Source organism: Anopheles nili, chromosome 3, assembly GCF_943737925.1.
Source record: "Anopheles nili chromosome 3, idAnoNiliSN_F5_01, whole genome shotgun sequence".
NCBI lineage: Eukaryota > Metazoa > Arthropoda > Insecta > Diptera > Culicidae > Anopheles > Anopheles nili.
The window spans coordinates 69,031,011-69,051,418 of record NC_071292.1 but is presented as its reverse complement, the minus strand read 5'-3'; the positions used below and the strand labels follow the sequence as shown (position 1 = coordinate 69,051,418).

General features: G+C 44.1%; 3 protein-coding genes across 3 annotated transcripts; all 3 read right to left on the bottom strand.

The window, feature by feature from the left end:
- Nucleotides 1–740: 740 nt before the first annotated feature.
- Nucleotides 741–1,605, bottom strand: LOC128725944 (dynactin subunit 6). The gene is made up of 2 exons (XM_053819717.1): nt 1,524–1,605; nt 741–1,462 (listed from the first exon to the last, which is right to left on the bottom strand). The coding sequence occupies exons 1-2, from the start codon at nt 1,553–1,555 to the stop codon at nt 901–903; spliced, it is 594 nt and encodes a 197-aa protein (XP_053675692.1). The 5' UTR covers nt 1,556–1,605; the 3' UTR covers nt 741–900.
- A 2,502-nt stretch (nt 1,606–4,107) lies between these two features.
- On the bottom strand, nt 4,108–15,780 carry LOC128725356 (polypeptide N-acetylgalactosaminyltransferase 1). Its single transcript, XM_053819096.1, has 5 exons — nt 15,071–15,780; nt 5,257–5,470; nt 4,876–5,186; nt 4,703–4,808; nt 4,108–4,632 (listed from the first exon to the last, which is right to left on the bottom strand). The coding sequence occupies exons 1-5, from the start codon at nt 15,778–15,780 to the stop codon at nt 4,108–4,110; spliced, it is 1,866 nt and encodes a 621-aa protein (XP_053675071.1).
- Nucleotides 15,781–17,855: 2,075 nt separating this feature from the next.
- On the bottom strand, nt 17,856–18,886 carry LOC128724934 (alcohol dehydrogenase 1-like). Its single transcript, XM_053818656.1, has 5 exons — nt 18,794–18,886; nt 18,495–18,728; nt 18,260–18,433; nt 18,045–18,202; nt 17,856–17,976 (listed from the first exon to the last, which is right to left on the bottom strand). The coding sequence occupies exons 1-5, from the start codon at nt 18,884–18,886 to the stop codon at nt 17,856–17,858; spliced, it is 780 nt and encodes a 259-aa protein (XP_053674631.1).
- Between the last annotated feature and the right edge of the window lie 1,522 nt (nt 18,887–20,408).

The window sequence follows — 20,408 nt, the reverse complement described above, 5'->3', positions numbered from 1 at the left end:
TTTTGTGGCTTTGCATCGGCTCCATTTCACTAATGCACAAACCGATGAGGTTTATTCAGCTTGCTTTCAGGTTGATTTTCCTCACGATTCGATCTGAAGTAAGGTTTGTGGAATGCACTTTTTCTTCCTTTTCTTTTCGTAGCCCTATCTGATCGTCCTGACTGGGTGGGACCCAATTGTCGCAATTTCTAACATAGTCACACCCCGTTTCTAAGCGTAACGGTTCCGTGAAGAGGTTGTTGATTTAAATTCAACCATACTATGTGCTTTCAAAATTATGAGGAATCAATTCTGTCCTATCTACTGAAGAATTATTTAGCTTACAATGATAAAATATTATTGAAGATATTCAAACCAGAGAATGATTTGATTCAAAGTTTATAAGTTTTTAGAAACATAAATTTGAAAATCAACGTTATCATTGAACGCCGTTTTTATCACCATCGTCGTATTCAAAGCATCTTTTTACAGAATTTTACTGAGCCATTATTGTGATAAACCTTTCTCCCCTTATTGGAATAAAATCTATATTATATTAACAATTTAAAATAGAGACTTGCGTAACTAAGTCGATAATGTATAGGAATAGAAATTTAAATCTATATTACAAAACTATTACACATTGAAGAAGACCACTAATAATTTTCACGAGTTTGATACATTGAGTGTTGTGTATAATTCATAGCATGCTTGTTGATTTAAAATATTTCAAATGATGCCATTTTAAATTTAATAGAAAGCAAATTTTATTAATTAGAAAAAGATACATTTTTACGAAATTATCACGACGAAGATTGCAGATGATAACGTTAAGTAAATTATTGTGATTCAATTTACGTACAACAAAGACAAAATGGAACGGAATAGTACGACCAAACTAACGGACTAGCCTTCTGCGCCTTACACCTGAGCCCTCGCCTTCTTTGGGTCGTGATTTACTTTCCGAAGATGATGGTAGTTCGGGAGGATTCTCCGAAGATAGTCAAGTTGAATCATTTGCGACTTCTGCTTATCCATCGCTTCCCGCTGCAGGCACTGGCCCGAGTACAAAATAGTCTTATCCGCTAAGGTCTGTTTGCCGACCAGCCGACAACCGGCTCCTACGACGCAGCCGCTACCAACGGTAACATCAGCTGAAACGTAGCTCTTGCATTCAAATACATTCCGTTCGCCAATGGAGAGGGCCTCTACCGTGCAGCCAACCTCGAACACGTTGTCCGGACCGATTATGAGCGGTTTCACTGTGCCGTCTTCGTTGCGGTCATCGTTCGCCGGATGATTCTCTGGTATGAAGTAGCGTACCGTGGCATACTCCTCTACGATGCAGTTCTCACCAAGAATAATCGGGCCCGACTCGGCAATGATTGTAGAGCACGGATGGATGACACAGCCGGAGGAAACCGTGATGTCACCCCGCAGATTGCTGTCCTCGCACACCATAGATCGAGGCATAATTTTGAAGCTGTAAATAGGTTAAATTGTAATACACCAGTAGCACGAAGGATTCCACTCCGCAAACATACTCATTACGAATGATATTCATTTTTGGGTCCATTTATTTTCTTCGTCAGCCACTGATGATGTTCCAATGATGTTCCGTTAAGCTTCACGCAATGGCAAATTACACTAGATTGTAATAGCGACTTTTTCCAATTAATAACATCAAATAATCAAACCTTAAACACCACAATGTAGATAATACTACATGTGTTTTACTCACAATCAAGCTGTACAACGGAAAAATGGACTGAATATGTTATTTAGTGTAATTTTACAATCCTTTTGATATCAACGTCAAGCAAACGTAGATATAAATATTATTGTTGTCAATTTTAAACTGACATTACATTTGACATTTACGAATTCCGTTGTACCACTAAAAAAGCACAACTTTCTTTAAAAGCAACAAAATGATTGTAATACAATTATTTTAGTAGTAGAATCAGCAAATCAGCTTTTTTGCTAACAATGTTAATCAGCAATAGAAAAGCACAAATACCTACATTGGATACAAGACTGTCGACACCGATGAGGACTAATTTGATGAACAGTATAGAATGTAACGCTTTAGTTTTTATAAAAGATTGTAATTCTCGAGCAAATCAAAATTTTATAAAAAAATTTAAAATTAAAGAAATTATTTTTAAACAAATATTTTATTTTAACAATTGTATCCCATTCCTGTACACCAGTTCAATCATTCTCTTTTCGACACCAATTATGAGGTTCGATTTTCCTACATGACTTATTGTACAATTTTCACACTCTCTTTCCTTCAGCCTGTTTGATTCTGAGATGCGTTAGGTTCATATCGTCAAAAACTAAGCGCGTCATTGGAAAGTATGTTTGAGCAAAAAAGATTGCCAAATATCGAGCCACGGAAGTAGTGCAAGATCTGATGGTAATTCCAATAGATCACATACTAGTTATTGGAAGCCTTGGGTTATAATAGATTTTTATCGTTTGCAAAGGTTTTTCACTCCTGTTGCTTTTTCCTATTGAGGCGCACCGAAACATTGAAAGCATTGCATTTGGCATTAATGATGGCGCAGTTTGGCAGAGGATAAGAAAACTAGCGATCGTTTTTCTTTACCTACATACTTTTCTTTCGTCTCTCACTTTTCATCAATATGAGTGAATCGGCTTCGGTAGTTTCCTCTTTCCATTTAGTGGCACTATATATCCTAAAGTTCCGTGGCACTTTCGAGTTCTGCCTCTTCCCTTACGTGATGTTTTCATCGATAATCCATACATCTGAGTCGGTTCATGATCTAATATTTTTTGCCTTTTTATCACCAGTACAGTGTATCATCAACATAGCAAGATTAACTACACTCGTAAGTACTTTTATGAAATTAGTAAATCAGTTGACGTTTATACAATTACCTAAGTTCGTGATGTATCGTTCTTTTCAGTCATTCGAAAGCTGAAACATTAACTGAGCAATACTACAGCGTGAGCGTGATGTACAAATTTACGTTCAGGTAATATCTTAAAAAAACAAGTCAAAAATCTTTTCTTCTGCAAAGCGAAAAACGCTCTTAACCACCCTTAAACAACGTTCATGTTTCTGTAAAAGAAAACGAATTCTTTTGAGTGTGCTATATACGACCTAACATACTAATAAACCCACGGAAGGAATGTAGTTGCAATGCTTTGGAGGAGTAGCACTTTTCCTATCTTCAACACGTGTTCGCATTACACGTGAATGATAACTGCCGAAATAGGCCTCAAAAACAGAAATAATTTGCACACAACTTCAGCCAAGCACAGTGCCTATTGGCCTCAATGTAGCTGTAAAGCTTCGCTGGAGGAAAAAAAAGCTGCTCCACAGTCTACAGATAGTTCAACTCTCACATTTCTAGTTTGGCTAAACGGACTTCAGTGCACGGTGGTGCCTGCCCGGTAGATACTCTAACTCTCGTCCTAACCTAACAACAATTCCGTTGGTAACAACGTAGTGATGATGTTACGCATCAGGTGATGCTGCAATTCCGTTGGTAAGTCCTCTACGCTCACATTCCCATCACATGTACGCTAAACGGTAAGAACACAACACCCCCGACGTGCCTTCGCGCGTTCGTTCGTGCTTTTACATATCGTCGGAAGTTGTAAAAGCGTTGTTCTTGCTTCTTTTGCTACACTTTTAAAATCTGCTCCTTATTCTCTAGCTAGCTACGGGCGTCGAACGTCTGATGCCTGGTTTTATCATGCGACAATATCCTTGGAAAGGAAGAGGATTTGCTTGGTTTTCAATTATCAACCTTAACAAGGTATTATTGTTTTGCTTCCAGTCGAAGTACTCTTACGGTAGGGAGTAGTTGCAGTACACATTAGTCAGTGGTAGTAGAGCTACGAGCTAGCGATAGTTTGATAGGCTGCATAGCTCGAATTGATTACACATATAAAAAAAAACATCGAATCATATCATCGCTCTCACTTTCTAGCACCTCTTTTACACTTGTCCTTACAAAAGCTTCCTTACAACGCATTCACGCTGCCTCTCTCACACACACACACACGCGTATCCTGTTTCGCATTCTTTCAATTTGGAACCCACGGAATGTTTCCCTAGTTCCTTTGCTATCTCGACGCGGGATATACTCCCTATTGGTGCTGGAATTCCCACTTCTGTGTCTTGATCCCCGGATGGCAGGTGGCCACGTGTACGTAGCTCTTCGTCGACAGGTCGCTGCTGTCCAGACATAGCCCAGATTGCTTGTGCAGCAGCTGCCGGTGCTCGGTGAACTCCCACGTGTCATCGATGTCGTCATCATCAATGCACGGTATCATCACCACGAACTTCGACTCCGATTTGCTTGCCTGCACCGTAGCGCAACTCCGCTCGTTACGCAACACGCTGCGCTTCGTCAGCGAAAACAGCTGCGAGGCGGACACCTCCGGCTTAAAGCAGGTGTAGATACCAAGGTTCCACGGTTTTTCCGCATTCTGCTGGAGCGTGTCGAGGCAGAGATTTTCCGCTTGCGAAGCAAGCCGACCAAACGCACGCACGTTCCTCGTGGGGATGAACTTCTCCGGATACACATTCTTCATGTACCAGTCGAAGCTCTTACAGTGGAGCTTTTCACGCAGCACCTTCCGATGTGTAACGTCGCCTAGCTCCGGGTGGTCCTGTGGATGTTGCACGTAAATTATTTGCAAAAATTCGGTCAGTTTGCCTCGATCAGGCGTTGTTTCTTACCCTGAGATCCGGACGGTTCAAATACAGCAACTCCACGTAATCATCCATCCACACGACGGCCATCCGCACGGTGTTGATACCATGCGTATCCCGATCGTTGGGAAACCTACCGGAAAAATGCCATAAGTGCATTAGCGACCACGTGGTTTTTGCCACGATCACGTGTCACTTACGAGTACGGATGGAAATCCCGGAAAATGTGCCCGATACGAGAACAGGGAATCGTCTCGAGCGTACCTCCGCACTGCCACACCCGGAAAGACATCTCAAGGTTCTCCCCACCCCAGCCATCCATCTGTTCGTCGTAGCTGCCAGTGTCCCAGAAATAATCACGCGCGATCGCAAACAATCCACCCGCCATCGTCGGACTGTACGTGGGGCAAATCTCGAGATCCTTCTCTGGGCATTCGCGCTTCTGTCGCTCCCGTTCGCGTTTCGTCACATCATGCCAATCAAAGTGTCCATCCCACGTGAAGCCACCGATCTGGAAGATGCACACAAAAATACTCATTAAAGCATTTTTAGAACGAATTTCTAACCGCAAAGTGACCTACCTGAAAGTCGTTGTAGTCGTTGGTGCTGTAGTAGAAGTTCTTCGCCTCGATCACATCGATGATCGGTACCAGCACGCTCGTGGGTGACTCCTTAATCCGCTCGAGCAGTGGTTCCAGCCACTGCACCATGCACTCACAGTGCGCATCCAGGAAGACTAGAACGTCCGCTTTAGCAAGACGAGCCCCTGCCAACCGAGCTCTGATCAACCCGACTCTGTGGAGTAAAAGTAGACCAAAAAAATCCCCTCATGAGTGATCGCTCTCCAAAATTTACTCCATCCCTTAACGGGGTTTTGTGTTCGTTTCCCGACCATTCAAAGCGATACAGCCCACGGAGATTGGCGGACTCCCCCAAAACCGGATTACAGATCGTGTTACGGTTCGGAAAACGCTGGCCTTTTCCACTGGGCACCGCCATTGTTCGCGATCAGTGCGCGAAAACAGCTCTTGGGTGGGTAATAAACACCAGTCGGTGCATCTTAAATTTCGCCATTTGCGTCTTTGGCTAGGATTTATGTAACCAACTATGTCGCCGGCCAAAGGTGCCAAGCGTGCGCTCTCACCAATCACACCCGCAACCGAGACTAGGGTTGATCTCAAAGCGGCACCAACAACTGGGAACGTAAGGAAAACGCTGGCAAGCTCCGGGAAAAGCCCACGAAACCCATTCGTCACCCTGCTAGGAGGGTCTCATTAATTTCACTTTCATATCTGCTGGCCGGTGAACCAAAGAAGGAGGGTTTCCCATTGTTTCGGCTCTCCCTGCTCGACCAGGATGACATAAATTCCGTGTGTCTCTGGGTGTTGTTTATCCGTTCTTTTGTTTATCCTCACAACACCCACCAAATGGCTTAATCCACCGGTCGGTAGTAAGCAAACAGTAAGCTATTAAAATGAAGACACCGATTAGATTAGTGTGCGAGTAAATGCAGTGGTGACGACGAGATGGCTCCAGGGAACAGAGAGCAGAGTTAGCGAGGATGCAGCCGTGCAAAACCGATGCACTTTTCCGCCGTGGGAGCAAAAGAAAATTGTCTCCCCGGTGGAGGAGTTTCACCACGGTCACCGCACACGCCCACGTGGTTTTGATATAAAATGATAATGTGAAGTAAATTGCCGCGCCATTCGTCGTGTAATGTACAGCAAAGTGATACATTAACAAACGTGGACCCCGGAACGGAGCATTCAATGAATGGTTAATGAACCGGTTAGTAGGCCCGGGATGCTTAGCTGTATGTTACCAAATGGATCCCCGCTCGCTAAGCAGAACGAAATCGATTCCGGTAAAAAAAAAGCATTCCTTTACCGGTAAATGATAGCGAGATATAATAGTGCAGCTATTACGCGCTGAAAGGTTGTTAATTTTTAATCAGCTTGATAACACATTACTTGAATGTTATTACCGGTTGTTAAAAAAATACAAAGTCAACTACATTACCGCTAAAATTTGAGTAACATGTTAATGCAATCAAATACAAATGCTCAAAAAAGACACAAGACATTACAACGCTCAATTCCTTACGCCATATCGTTTGGAAATTGAAACTAGTTTAATGCGACACCATCAGGATAACGATTGAAATTATCCTTCATTAGCGATTGAACCTCGCAACGGGTTTTCCGAAGGCGAAAGTGTTAAATTCACTTCAATTTGCGTCGTATCACTCCCTCGACACCACATCGGGTGTAAAATAGTAATCCCCTAGCTCATTACATCAAATCCCAGCAGATCCCATTAAGCTAGCCAAGCGTACGAACAAAAGAGGATTCCAAAGGCGTTAAATTGCAACGATCATAAAAAAACACCGACAACTATCTCAGTCAGCCATCGCCACCAGTCTCACAGCGACTAATGTCGCGATCTTTCGACTCAATTTGCTTTTTATTAGATTCAGTCACGCTAATGTTAAAGATTTTTTTTGGTATGTCATGAGGCTCAAACGTTTAAACGGCCCCAAAAGGGCACTGGAGGAATCCATTTAAATTGATTATGCAAATAGCGAAACGATTGCAGTTCACGACACGATTGCGTGGTGATTGCGCTGAGAGAATCATGACTGTTTTATTATGATGACTAAAGCCAACCTGAAGTATCTGTAGGTTCTGAACGTGGTAAAGCAACCTTTGATTCTCAGGTCAATTTTCATCATATAAATTATAACACCTAACCATCAATAGAGAAAAATGCATCTAGTTATCGAAATTATAGTAACGCTCTATCACTAAAATAACCTTCGTAGGCGCCAACCAGTCCGCTTGTCTACCTCAGCAACTGCACCAGTGCAAATGCAACAGCGAAGCGCAGCAATCAACAAAACTGCATACTCTTTATCGATCAGTCCGTTACTTGTTCCGTTTCGGCAGAAAGAAAGAAACCAAACCTTTCCTCTTATCGGTGGTCAAAAAATTGGCCACATTCGTGGATGAGGTAAACGTTTTATCGCCAGCACATTCATACAAGTTCGATTCGCTTGATTTTATCTGCTGTTCAACTGCACTGTCCAAGCGGCAGATGATTAACGAGCAACGCATTGAGTCTAGAAACGAATGATGAATTGACCACGGTACATTCGGACAGCAGTTGCAGTTGCTCTTTTTTCCACACGACAAGACACACAACATATTTCCAACTCGAAAGGGGACAACAAAAAAAAAGAAAACGTTAACATCATCGCGTCCAAAAAGCATGCAATTTTGTCCTTCAACCGAACGCTCTGGAACGTGTCGCTTGACATTCGACTGCCGTAGGTTTTCGTAGGTTACCTAAACCTGAACTCATCCACGAATCCAAGGCCAGGCCACTATCGAGCTCGACCGTGAAAAACCAGATAGGCAACTCAGATAGGTCCCCCCGGGGGATGGGGGCAACATAGTGTTTGCGAAAATATCGGCGTTTCTTACCCAGCGAAGAGATCCGCAAGCAGCGGACGAAAGAAGAACTCCCTCCAAACAGCGTTCGGGGCACAAATCGGTACTAAAAATTTACATTTTATCGGCTGGCGGTTGTGGCGGCATCCCACCGTGGGGCACCGGTGAAACAAGTTATGAAGTCCGTCTTTCCAAAACCCGAGACCCATCTCGAATCCTCACCCAACGCACCCAAGAGATGCGACCGATGGTGATAGCGAACTGGATGTGGTTGGCATTAATTAACCGCATTCGCACTCCACGCCGGCGGTGTATCCTTCGTGAGGAGGGGATGAGAAAGTGGCTGGTTGGGTGGGTGGTATGCGAAGGAGCTGTTTCACCGGTTCGCTTTCTCTCTTAACCCGGCTGTGCGTGTGTGTGTGTGTGGGTTGCGCCTTGTCGTATGCAAATCGTTGCCATCGTCCTCGTACCGCGTGTTCAGAGCCAGCGCAAGAAAGCCTCCCGAAATGGGCGCATCGGAGAAAATTGGCATCCTACCCGTGGTCTGGGACCGGTTCCAGCTCGGTTGGTTGTCCGGGGATGTGCAAATGTGCGGTCCACAAACCATCCATCCGACGGATGAGACGATGGACGGATCTATTGCGGTTACAAGGCAATATGTCCCCCCAACTACCTTTCACAGCAAATGCGCCTTTCAAACGGGTCATGTTCTAGAGCAATGACAGCCGGTGTCCATGAAGGAGAGACACTGACGAACTACGGAAGCGATAAATAATAGGGCCGTGTGATCGTGTGGATCGATTGCACACACAGTAGCCCTCCCTTTTCCTTGGTGAAGGTTCCATACAGTGGGTGCTCCACGTTGAATGATTGATTGTCCGCTCGAACGATCTTCTCGTCTCACACCGGTACATTGTCGAGCATAACCGGAGTGCTCTGGTAGACGTTTCATTTGACGAAGCCGGATTCGCATGAAGGGAGATATTTTATTTATTTCTTCTTTTAACCATCGTACAACTTCAATAGGAAGCCTTTATCGTAAGACTTGCCGGCGAGTTGGGTTTGTTAGAACAAGTGTTACTTTGTAGCAAAAATTGTACGAAAAGCAACCTTCTAAACGCGGTGTTCAATACTGACGAGGCAAGCGGTAATAATGAGGTGTTTAAACTGCAACGTGGCCGTAATTATTAATGCTTATTACAATCAATTTAATCCCACAATCGCTTGCTATATCAAGCACACTTGAACAACAGCAGTATTGATAAGAAGACAAGCATCGCAAGGTGTTGGCAAAACGAGATCAAGTGAACGTTTAATACAAAGCACTAGACATGTTTTAAGCGTCATAATTTGCATTTATGACGTACTCAGCTCACCTGGAAAAATTACACCCAAAACCTGCCTTATAGAACCAGACGGAGTAGTTCTTACTCATCGTTATGATGGTTTTGTTTAGCGGTAATGTAAATGTGCCATGAGCCCAAAAAAAAGGCTTGTGCACATTAAAAGCAATGCGCCTTGAACTCAAGATCGATGTGAGAAAAGCCATTCTGTGTTTTAAATAACGACGTCGTGCCGAAAAAGCATCAAAATGCGAGACCATTCACTTCAAGGCGATCCACTTTGGGGGCTTTCGAAGCACACACGAACCACCCGGTGATGCTCGCAGATGCGTTGTCACCCTGTCGAAAAGTGGAACCGGTGGAACCACCAGTGGAGCCAAAGCCCACGATGCCGAGCCTCAAACACGATCACCGAATGGGGGGTGCCAATGTCGAGAAGACGATCAAATAGCATAACTCCGTGCGTTGAGGCGAGCCAGCTTGGAGGACACCTTGAAAAAGCCACAAACGAAGGTTCCACCTTTTTAAATGGAGGCCCTCATTTACCGGGGACCGGTTTGGTTACCGTAAGCACACGTACATACACACACACACACACACACACACGCGGGCGTATTTGAACGGTACAGAATTTAAATATTTATGCTTTTGAGAAGCGCAATGACGTGGGCGACGAACGCAGCTCTGTTTTGAGTTGGTTGATTCATGCTGACTTAAGGAGATGTGTGCAAAACGCATTGCATTACGATCTCCCATTTTCGTGGATCGCAGATTGTGTTGTAATCGATTTCTAAGCAGAGACAGGCACGTTCCGCGCTCGGTTGACTTATTCGTCACGTTTCGGGGTCAAGTCAAGTTAGAAATTTGACCCATTGCTCGTTGAGGAGTTTGTTTCAGAAAAGGTCACTTACACGGGAACGGTGGAGGTGAAAGTGGCAAAATGAGTCAAGGGTAGCAATAATTTAGTAACATTAGCACCACTTTAAAATGGCTGTTCTAGAAGATCATGTTGTTCTCTCAATACTCTGTTGGAAAAGATGACTTAATTCCATTCGATCATCGATAATATCAAGCCAACAATCTTCCTTATTAACGATGTGATTTAGCTTTGACCAGAATCAGCTCAAAATTTAGTGAATCTCGAAGAAGGTTGAATCTAACATTTAATTACCAAATAATAATAGTATCAACCGACCTTTAATTTAACACGACCCACTTCCAAAGCTCGCGGGAAAAGGAGAAAGAATGCAGAAAAAGTGTAACATGATAACACCGTTTTCCATGTGTTATGCAAAACAAATAAAAGAAATTCCCTTTCGTACTCACTAACCCTGAGCGGTTCAGGGCTGGTGACGTGCTCACACGTCGCAAACATTTTCGTGTGGCTAAACCCTGCGGAATCCGGGTGTCCCATACACCAGCTTCAATTCAAGCCACCGAGCCAAAGGCCTCTTCTTTCCAGCTGCAACAGAACCAGCCATTTTACTGCAGCTTTTATGCAACGCATTCGTCGACGGTTCGTTTAACACGTTGCGCGAAAATGCTGCTGCAACGGTGTCGTCCAGTGCAAGTGGTGCTTGAGTAACGGTTGGGAGAGTATTTTACTTCAACGAAAAGAAAAAAACACACACACTTTAACCGCCAATTGAATTCACCCAACCGTTCAGGGAGCCACACAATTGGTGCAATAAATCGGATGGTACTAGCGTACGTAATAAAGCATATTGTGATGATGGTCACCGAGCGCCACGTGGAGAACGGCGAAATTTAATAATTCACCCTTCGGCACGGGCGTTTGTGAGAAAACGAAACGGGTAAATTATCTCACCATTAACCAAAGGAAGCATTCGCACGTGGCCAAAAAAAAAACTCCCCAATTTGTCACCCAAAATCCCACAAAGCTCCCGCCGAAGACAGTAGTGCACGTTGCGGGAATATGATTAACGAGATTCTGCCATTAAGTAAGATGTGTTTTTATTCATGAAGCAGTAAATAAAAACCCAACCGCAACCACAGAGGCACTTTAGCCATTAAAGCGTTGAAGCACTCTCTTCACAAAATCCCCACGAGGCCGATTAGTGGTCCAAACGGCTACAGAAAGCCTGGGGCATGCATGTCACTCGTTTCACTTTTTGGTGGCCTCCTCCCAGGAATTGCGGATACTTCTTCTCGTGCTCCGACGTGCCATGCCTCGTGTGCTAGCGATGCAGGGAAAGCGCAGCGAGGCATTTTCCCTCCATAATAGCCGCCCGTGCATACGTTGGCCATTGTCCGCAGCTTCACTCGGATTCTTCAAACTCAACCGTGCGTAAAACCGCCGGGAGAAGAGCGAACCGACTAAAACCCTCGCTGTGTGTGGCTAAGGAATGGCTAAGAAATGAGTAAACGAAGAAAAAAAGCCACGCTATTTTTTCGGGGTTTCCCCTAATTGCAAGCGGCGAACTTTTCCAGTTCGCACAGGTCAGTTTCGGTTGAGATGCGCGCTGGTTAACGTGCAAATGTCGTAAGGAAATGCACAAACAAAGAAAACTTTCCAGCCCCCGTTGGGGTGATGTTTTCCACTCCACATGCTGTAATGGAAAAAAAACCTTCACCGGGCTGGAAGAAAGTGAAAAGAGTTTTGTTTTATCCCACAGCCGCAATTACAAGATATCACAAATATCACAAAATAAAATGCAATCCAAATGAAAACTGCGTATAGCTTCATTTGAGATGAATAAAAACACCCATCCAAACACCACATAACACGAAACCGTCCAGGATCAAGAGCAGAATGAAGCCTTTTTCGGTACGTCCCGTTCTGATCTGGTAGGTAATGTGACCCCTTAACAGCTTCTCTACTTATTTTCCCAATCCGTTTCAAGTTATATAAGCTCACGACAATGCATGTAATTGAATATAAAGTTTCGCAGAACCTGCATACCCAGATAAGACGACCCTATAGTAATTTCCCAAAAAACACTTACTCAATATTTTCTGTCTTATGAAAGAAAAAGGATCCACCCACCATTAGGCACACTGTTTCCATAGGCCTCCCAAAAAGGTTTCCCAATCCCTCAAAGGTTTGAAACGAATATATCGCACACGTCGAAAGCACAATTTTGGAGCCCATTTTAATGCCACACGAACCAGTGTCCAACAACATCAACTATCATCCATCTTTTCCCACACCGCTCCGAGATCTCGCCTTCCACCGGACGCCACCACCCCAAAGGTCATCTTTTTCCCCCAAAACCCACCCATTCATCCCCGGCCGTGTCCAGCGGCTTTGTGTGTAAATTATCGATAATTTTCACCAATCCCCACGGGCTGCCCATGGCTGGCAAAGGGAAGCTTCCCCATGGAAAGATCGGCGAACACTTTCACTGGCGATTAGCGGGCTGCTCTCCCAGGGAAGGGTGTCCACGTTTTCGAGCCATGCCCCAACGGGCATAATGGCTCTCGGAATCGACATTTTAACGGAAGCAGCGATTTGAATCGTGCCACGGTACTAGCTGGACCGCAGAACAATGGAAACCACGATGTAAGCAGGGTCCATTCGCGAACAAAACTCCACAATATTGCCCTCATTGTTGGGAGGGATTTCATTTTCCCTCCCTTATCTGCACACATATGCACGTTCACGTTTTACGACAGGTGATAAAAGCCAATGTTCTATTTCGGATCCCACTGCACCGAAAGGAGAAAGCAGCAGCATAATGAAAAGCCAAAGGAAACACACCCGGGTGCAAGCAATCAAAACTGCAACGGATGTTGCTTTACGACATGCTGAGTCAAAGGGCTGAGCTCATTGCACGATAGATATCTAGATGGATAGCTTTTGTGAGCTCCCTCGGAAACACGGCGGATCTGATTTTATGTGTACACGAACAATTGGCATCCCTAATTGGTGAATCCTGTAGCCGGTGAATGTAGAAAGCCGACAGGGAGACTAGAGCAATCAAAATTAGGCCCCAATCTGGAGCGACCACGACACGCGGTTCAACACCGATAAGCCGATCAGCTAAGGGCAGCCCAAAAACGCGTCCAAAACCAACGCAACAGCACGTAACGTTACAAATTAATCCAGCTAATGATCGTGTAGGTAGTGCACAAGGCTTATGCTACAATTCCCACGAGTTTAGCCGCAGTAAAACGCCCATTCAAACAGCGTACCATTATTCAGCGGTTAATCAGCGTTTAGTTGCTCTAATTTATGGCTCCCTCCTGCCTTCTTCTACATTGGAGGTGTGCAGAGGACGCAGGGAGCCTGACGAACGACCCTAAAGGGTTGGAGAAACAACCGCTCCAAGCACTTAGTGCGCCGAATGGCAATTCAACCATTGCAACCGCTATTTAACACTCCCGCCAGTAAATGTTTATCTTATCGGCTTTGATTCCTTTTTCGCCTGAAAAGCTCGCAGGTCCCGGTGCTTCAGACCAAGACGCGATCGCACCGTTTCCCCGGGGAATTGGCGTACGCATCCTCTCCATCGCGGACCCACGAGTAAATTAACTGCTTCCCTTTGAGCCGGCTGCGTAGACCTCGTGGGTTGCCTCCACGTGGGATGGAACGATTACCAAAGCGTGACGCGACTAACACGGCGATCGCACCACGCCGGAACACCACGTTCTCGGGGTATTCTAGTGTTCTTTCTGGCCGCGACGGATTGGAAGTGGGAAAGAGCAAACATTTGGGAAAGCTTCTTTACTTTCCGCGTCATGCCATCCATCCGTCGTCATCGTCGTCGTCGTGCGTTGATCTTTTAGCTCGGTTCGATCAAACACGGGGCCTAAAACGGTCGTACGCCAGCCCGGGCCAGCAGGCGAGTTCTCAACCCCTACGAAAATCACACACACACACACACGCCTACAAAAAAATGGAAATTCCTTGGCACAACGCCCAGCGAGCGAGAAAAGACGCACGCGTTTTGTTGGGGAGTCCAATCGTGGGGATTCGTGTGTGTGTGTGTGTATGTTGTGGGGTAAAAGTGAAGAATGGAATGAAAAGCTTCTAGCGAAGAAACCCACTGTGGCTGGCTGGGTAGGTGAGAAATGGGACCGTCTGCAGAAAGGCGAGTCGCGTCGAAGCAATTTGGGAATGAAAATTGCACATCTGACGAGAGTTGGATGACCTTTCGCCGTCAGCTCGCGGGGAACCGAGCCCGTTGGATTTTGGGGTTTGAAACAAGAGACACGCTTTTGATGAGATGTCCAAATGACGAATTGGACCAAATATCTCGCATGTTAGATATTGACAAATTCCCTTAAAATTACCCAAAAATGCCGGGTCAAATTACACGTTTTCAAATCTTCATAAAGGATGGTTTGCTTTAGCTAGCCCCATGTTCGTGACGTGGAATCAACAGCAACCTAAAAAAACTCGATTTTCAACCTTCACGACACCAGATGACAAAAGCAACCGTGGGGTGTGGGAAACAAGAATGAGTCAACCATGCGCGCGAGCTTTCGAAACCACGCGCCGCTACGTGTCCATCCGCTGAAGCGCGCGATCGCGTACGCACCCCTTCTTCCCTGTTATTTTCCCCTTTTTCTTGACGTGAACCTCGCGTGTGTTCCTCTCTCTTTGCCGGCGTTTCATCACCCGAAGGCGATTCACCTACCTTTGCCGTTGCCGAAGCACCTTCACCTTCGCCGGCAACCGCGTGCGGACGTAGTGATCGAGCTTTCCCTTCAGCTCCACGTTGGTGCTGCCATCGTCGACGAGAATGATCTCGCGCAGGAGCCTTGCGTCCGCAGTGTTCAGCACACTGTGAACCGTCCGCAGCAGGACCGAGTATGGTTCGTTGTAGAAGATAATGATAACGCTCGTCGAGGGAAGGTTTGCCAGGTCGTACTGCTTCCGCTTGCAGGCCGGGTGTCGTCCATCCGGTGGTGTTCGGTTGTAACTGAGATGTTCGCTCAGCTCCTCGTTCAGCGCGATCGTGGCCAGCTGCTTTTCGCCGATCTCCTTTGCATCGCCGGTCAACTCAACACCCTCGCCGTTATTGCCGAGTCCGGGCTGCTGCTTGGCGAGGTCGGCCCGTACCATTTGCTCGTACAGAGCTTCGCCGGTTTGGGCCTGCAACAGGTTGCCCTTGTTCATGACCCCACCGGCTTCGGCCGCAGCCGCTAGTAAAGCCAACCCGTTGACATCCCGCGTACCGTCGACGGCGATCAACGAGAGCGGTTTTGGAGGTTCCCCGGAACCGAGGGCATTCGGTGAACCGGTCAGGTTTTTGAAGTAGAACAGCACGAACAATCCGAGCACCAGGAGCAGCAGCACGCGCGTGTACAGATTGCGCCGTATGCTGAGTCCGCCCCGGAAGAACATCGTGCCCGGAAGAAACGTTCCTTTTGCTGCTCCCGGCACGCCGTTAAAGTGACGAGCGACTGCACTTTCGCTCCTACACTAGGTCAGCTTCGGCAGCAACGGGATGCCCTCCTTCCGTTCACCACAATCATCGAAACATCCGGCGTTGGTCGCTGGGTCGGATTACAAATCCTGGATGCGTTTTGGGATTATTCGCCACCGTTGTATTTCTGGTTAGGTTTTGCCTTTAGTCCGAACGATGGCTGTTCAACTGCGAAACATGTTGCTGAAGAAGATAAGATGAACAGGAGCTTCAAAGGAACAACAAGTAGGCCGGTTTCGTGGCGTGAGGGTTTTGGCAGATGGCGAGACTTCTATCAACAAAATCCCAGCAACCGGGCGTCTTTTCAGCAGCTCTCTGGTTCTCGTTCGTTCACACGTTCGCTCAATCCTTTTTTCTCGCTCTCGCTGCTCTTTCTGCGTACTTTATATGTTGCTCCCGGATACGTTCTTTCGTGCTCGTCCCTTACAGCATCCCAAAAACGCTGCTTTCTAATCTGTTGTTTTGTTTTCGTTTTGACCAATCAAACGAATGATAAGGATTCTGGTGAACGTGTGCCGCTTGTTGGTGTTCATTTACGTTCTTTAATGTCAGATCTACGATCACAATCAGTGCACCATCGTACGCTTTCTTGCTCTTCCCCGAGACCGTTCAAGGACGAATGCACAAGCGCATTGGTGAGCAGTTTTAGCACCACCTGTCGAAGGAGCTGCAGGAAAGCCCGAAGCAAAGGATGGTCCCGTACGTGGGAAGTTTTGCGTTAAAATGTAAATAAGCTGTAGCAAAAATTTCTCACATAAACTATTCCGAAAAACTAGCCAAGTGAGCTCTAAGCATCAGACAATTTTTATACACCAACACCGTAAATGGCGCTACAGACGATGGTAAAACTATAAACTTTCACTTAATCACAGTATCGATATTAAACATTTTCAACTTCACATTGGCGGCGTATCTTAAATTTGCGCATCCACCGGTTAAAATTACTTAACTGAAAACAGATTATTTCAAGAAGACTTTGGAAACACGGAGCATATAAAGTATGCTACACTATCACTTGTTATTGGTACACTAACAAAACTTTTCGCAGAATTAAAATCCCCTAATGCAGCCAACGAATTTGTATTTTTGCACGCTCCAGCCACGAGCGCAACACGCACGACCGTCTTGTCCACGCATCGGTTGTTGAATGTATCAACCAGACGAGAGACCGGTGTCTTCCACTCGATGCTCCCTATCATAGGGACACGTTTTGTTCACCCACGACGCCGTGGCTAGCTATTTCGACTATTCTACCAGTTTCACCATCTTAATTTCACCCTATCGCAATGAGTAATGAGGGAAAACTACTTTTATTACAAAAATACTTGTTTTAACGACAACAATAATAAATAATCACAAACTGACAAAGGTACCCAATGGGCATCAATGACATTTAGCAATCGGATATTAGTCCAAGACGCAGTTATTCGACGTCTTTTGATAGTTAATAAATGGGCATTGGAAAACCCAACTGTAAAATAAGGATACGCATAATGTAAACCAAGGATATGGCCTAACTTACGATGGCGATTTTATTGGTTATTATTTGATGACAAAATGACGTTGAACATATCTGTGTCAGACATTAAATTTTCAAAGTAAATTTCACTATATCATTAGATTCATTTGTGCAATGAAATGCGCATTCTTATATTACAAATATTTTTTCCAACTCTAATTATCCTTTAATCTGAGGATTTATGCCTCTACACCACAAACTTTCCGGAGTTTATTAACATTCGCCACAGTATCGTGGAACACATGTTCTTGAATTAGCGTAGCATAACTAAAATTCCACACGGTGATATGAATACATGCACATGTTATTTTTACATGCCTACCCATGTGGTAATGTAATTGGAGCAATATTCATGCACTATAAAATTTATATATGTTTATGGAACTATACAAGTCGACTTCTAAACATGTATTTTATTTCTCTATATTTGCTTTTAATTTATAAAACACGTGGCGTAGCGTGAATGAGAAAAAATCAATTAAATTGTACTTTCGGAAAAGTGTGTTGCAAAATCTTGCCATTGTGGCAGATCCAAGTAGACCCATTCTCTCCTTCGACTATAGATTGTACGATGCAAGCACCTACAACATCCGTGCTGTAAGATAAATAAACTTTTGAAAAATGTTATCTTATGTAACCAAATCCTTACTAAAGACAGGTAACCTTTGGGGCTTTGTAGCTGGCTTGTATTTTAGCAACATTTGCTGTAATGCATTGATATCAATTGTTAGCTTTTTGCAGCTTTCGTACATTTTCGTTTGCGTTGATCCGGGGCAGATGACCAAAAACTTGACACCAGTTTCATCGTAGACCGGGTCAACCTACAGTTATTACAACTAGTTAATTTAAAGTTCGTACAACATATAGTATGATCTCACCCCTAAACTGCGTGTAAATCCTACGACGCCATGTTTCGTCGCGCAGTAGATGGGTAGGAATGGGATCGGTTCAAACCCTGCCACAGAGGCCACATTCACTATTACGCCACCATTACCTCCCTTTGCACGAGACATTAAGTCCAATGTGATTAGACTTGTATTGATGACTCCCAGCTAGTGAAAGGCTCACGTGTTATATGGATATTCTTATAAATGTGTCGATATCTCTGCTTACCAGATTTATGTTGATCACATTTTCGGGCTTATCACTCTGAGCGATCCCAGCCGTGTTCACTAGAATATCTATAGTGCCCAAGGCTGCTACCACATCCTGTTGCAATACCTGTTGCAGTTGTGTGAGGTTTGTTATATCACAAAGCTTAGAATGCACTATGGCCCCTTCGTTGAATTCCTTCAAGAACGCCATATTCTGGATCGTTGGATTCACCACGTCCAGAATGAAGAGTTTCTTAAACGATAGTATTCTTAGTCGTAAGCTATGCTTTTATGTTTCGTATTCTCAAAAGCTCTAACCTGCACGCCCGCCTTTAGTAGATGTTGTCCAATGGATAACCCCATGCCACCGCATCCGCCGAAAACTACTGCATTCTTGCCCGCTAGAGACATTTTGACAAGGATCGTTCGATTTCACTCCAATTTTAGAAACGCACAACAGGATTATTCTTAAAACGGTTTGAATAGTTTCAATAGAGATTAATTAAAGAAAGTATTGAATAGTATTGGCGGATAACCGAGAACGTATTAGAAAATCGCACATCCACCTAGTCTGTCTTACCAGCTTAGGCTATCGTTGATGACTGCTCACAACTGACTCTTGATATGCAATATTCATACAACGACATTGTAATTGCATTCCATCCAGCTAACCGCAGGTTCTTGCCGCATTCTACAAGGTGAGCGATAATCAAATGATATGCTACGTTCGCGCGGGTTTAGGTCCCATATCGGTTGTTAACCAATTATTGCTGGAATTGCTTTTACGGATTCCATAGTTAAAAGTAAAGACTTGTAGCTTATTTTTATACGTGTAATTGTAATGAAAAGATATTTTGATAACGTAACAGTGTAAAAATCGAATCGAACAGTGGAAATCGAAGCACCTAGGTCTTTTTCAATTTTCATCAAGGAAATATATCATGCTTCAACCTGCAGCCATTTCTATTGACTAAACGACATAATCATTTTCGTCTAGTCAACAGTAAACATTTCAAATATTAAAATTTTGAAAATGTTTCGTTTAAAATGCGATTATTTGCATTGGTTGAGACATACATGTTGTACACGATAGATTTTTATTTATGTTAAATAAGTTCCACACAAAAATATTCCAGACAAATACATTTTAAAATATAGTTTATTTCGTATAAAACTGACAAATCATCAGAAAAAAAAGTTGTAATTATCTTTCATACAGTCGTTGCTTCTCGAAGGGGACTGGACGGATTTTGAAAAAAAAATGGGAATTTTCTCATAAATAATAATGTTTTATAGACGGTGTTCAAAACTAATATGCTTTCTGAGCTGCAAAAACCTATTTGCTCTGTAGTATAACGGATATTTTGTAATCGTATACATATGCTGCGGCACAAGAACTGAAATTTTATAAAAGATTCGAAGCATTTATCACACTTGAACAGGATTTCGAATCAATCATTTGCATGTGCTACCTTATTTTGACCTTATGTTGCTTATATTATGGCTTATTATGATCTTATTATGGCTTATCATATTTGCATCAGCATTCTCGTTTCGATCACCATTCTAAACTGTTTTGCAATCAAGCCATAAACTTCCTATGAAACTACCTTCTTCGTTTTCTTCCTTTGGAGACATAAATGTTTCTTTAAACTTATTTTCGGTTTTAACAACACTCTTATGTATGTCGGTTGGAGCAGTTAAACCCTGGCCAGCTAAGTTTCTAGTGAGTGGGTCCCATAGCTTCATCTCTATTGTCTTGGCTGCATCATAAATCGGTTCGTCGTCTGGCACTTCTACCTTTACAAGACCCTCTTTATCAGCGAGATCTTCTCTTTTAACGACAATATTCTTATTTATGGAAGGTAAGTCGCTTATACACTGACCTTGTATGTTTCTTAATTCAAAAGCCTGTTTTTCTATCGCAGATTCA

Bases quoted from the DNA above. Each gene is read 5' to 3' on its own strand.
- LOC128725944 (XM_053819717.1), bottom strand. From the start codon at position 1,555: ATGGACCCAAAAATGAATATCATTCGTAATGA. The intron at 1,463-1,523 runs GTATGTTTGCGG...ACCTATTTACAG, and splicing joins ATGAATATCATTCGTAATGA to CTTCAAAATTATGCCTCGAT.
- LOC128725356 (XM_053819096.1), bottom strand. From the start codon at position 15,780: ATGTTCTTCCGGGGCGGACTCAGCATACGGCGCAATCTGTACACGCGC. The intron at 5,471-15,070 runs GTAGGTGAATCG...TTTACTCCACAG, and splicing joins GTGCTTCGGCAACGGCAAAG to AGTCGGGTTGATCAGAGCTC. The intron at 5,187-5,256 runs GTAGGTCACTTT...TGCATCTTCCAG, and splicing joins ACGACTACAACGACTTTCAG to ATCGGTGGCTTCACGTGGGA.
- LOC128724934 (XM_053818656.1), bottom strand. From the start codon at position 18,886: ATGTCTCTAGCGGGCAAGAATGCAGTAGTTTTCGGCGGATGCGGTGGC. The intron at 18,729-18,793 runs GTTAGAGCTTTT...CTATCGTTTAAG, and splicing joins TACTAAAGGCGGGCGTGCAG to AAACTCTTCATTCTGGACGT. The intron at 17,977-18,044 runs GTTACCTGTCTT...TTTATCTTACAG, and splicing joins CCAGCTACAAAGCCCCAAAG to CACGGATGTTGTAGGTGCTT.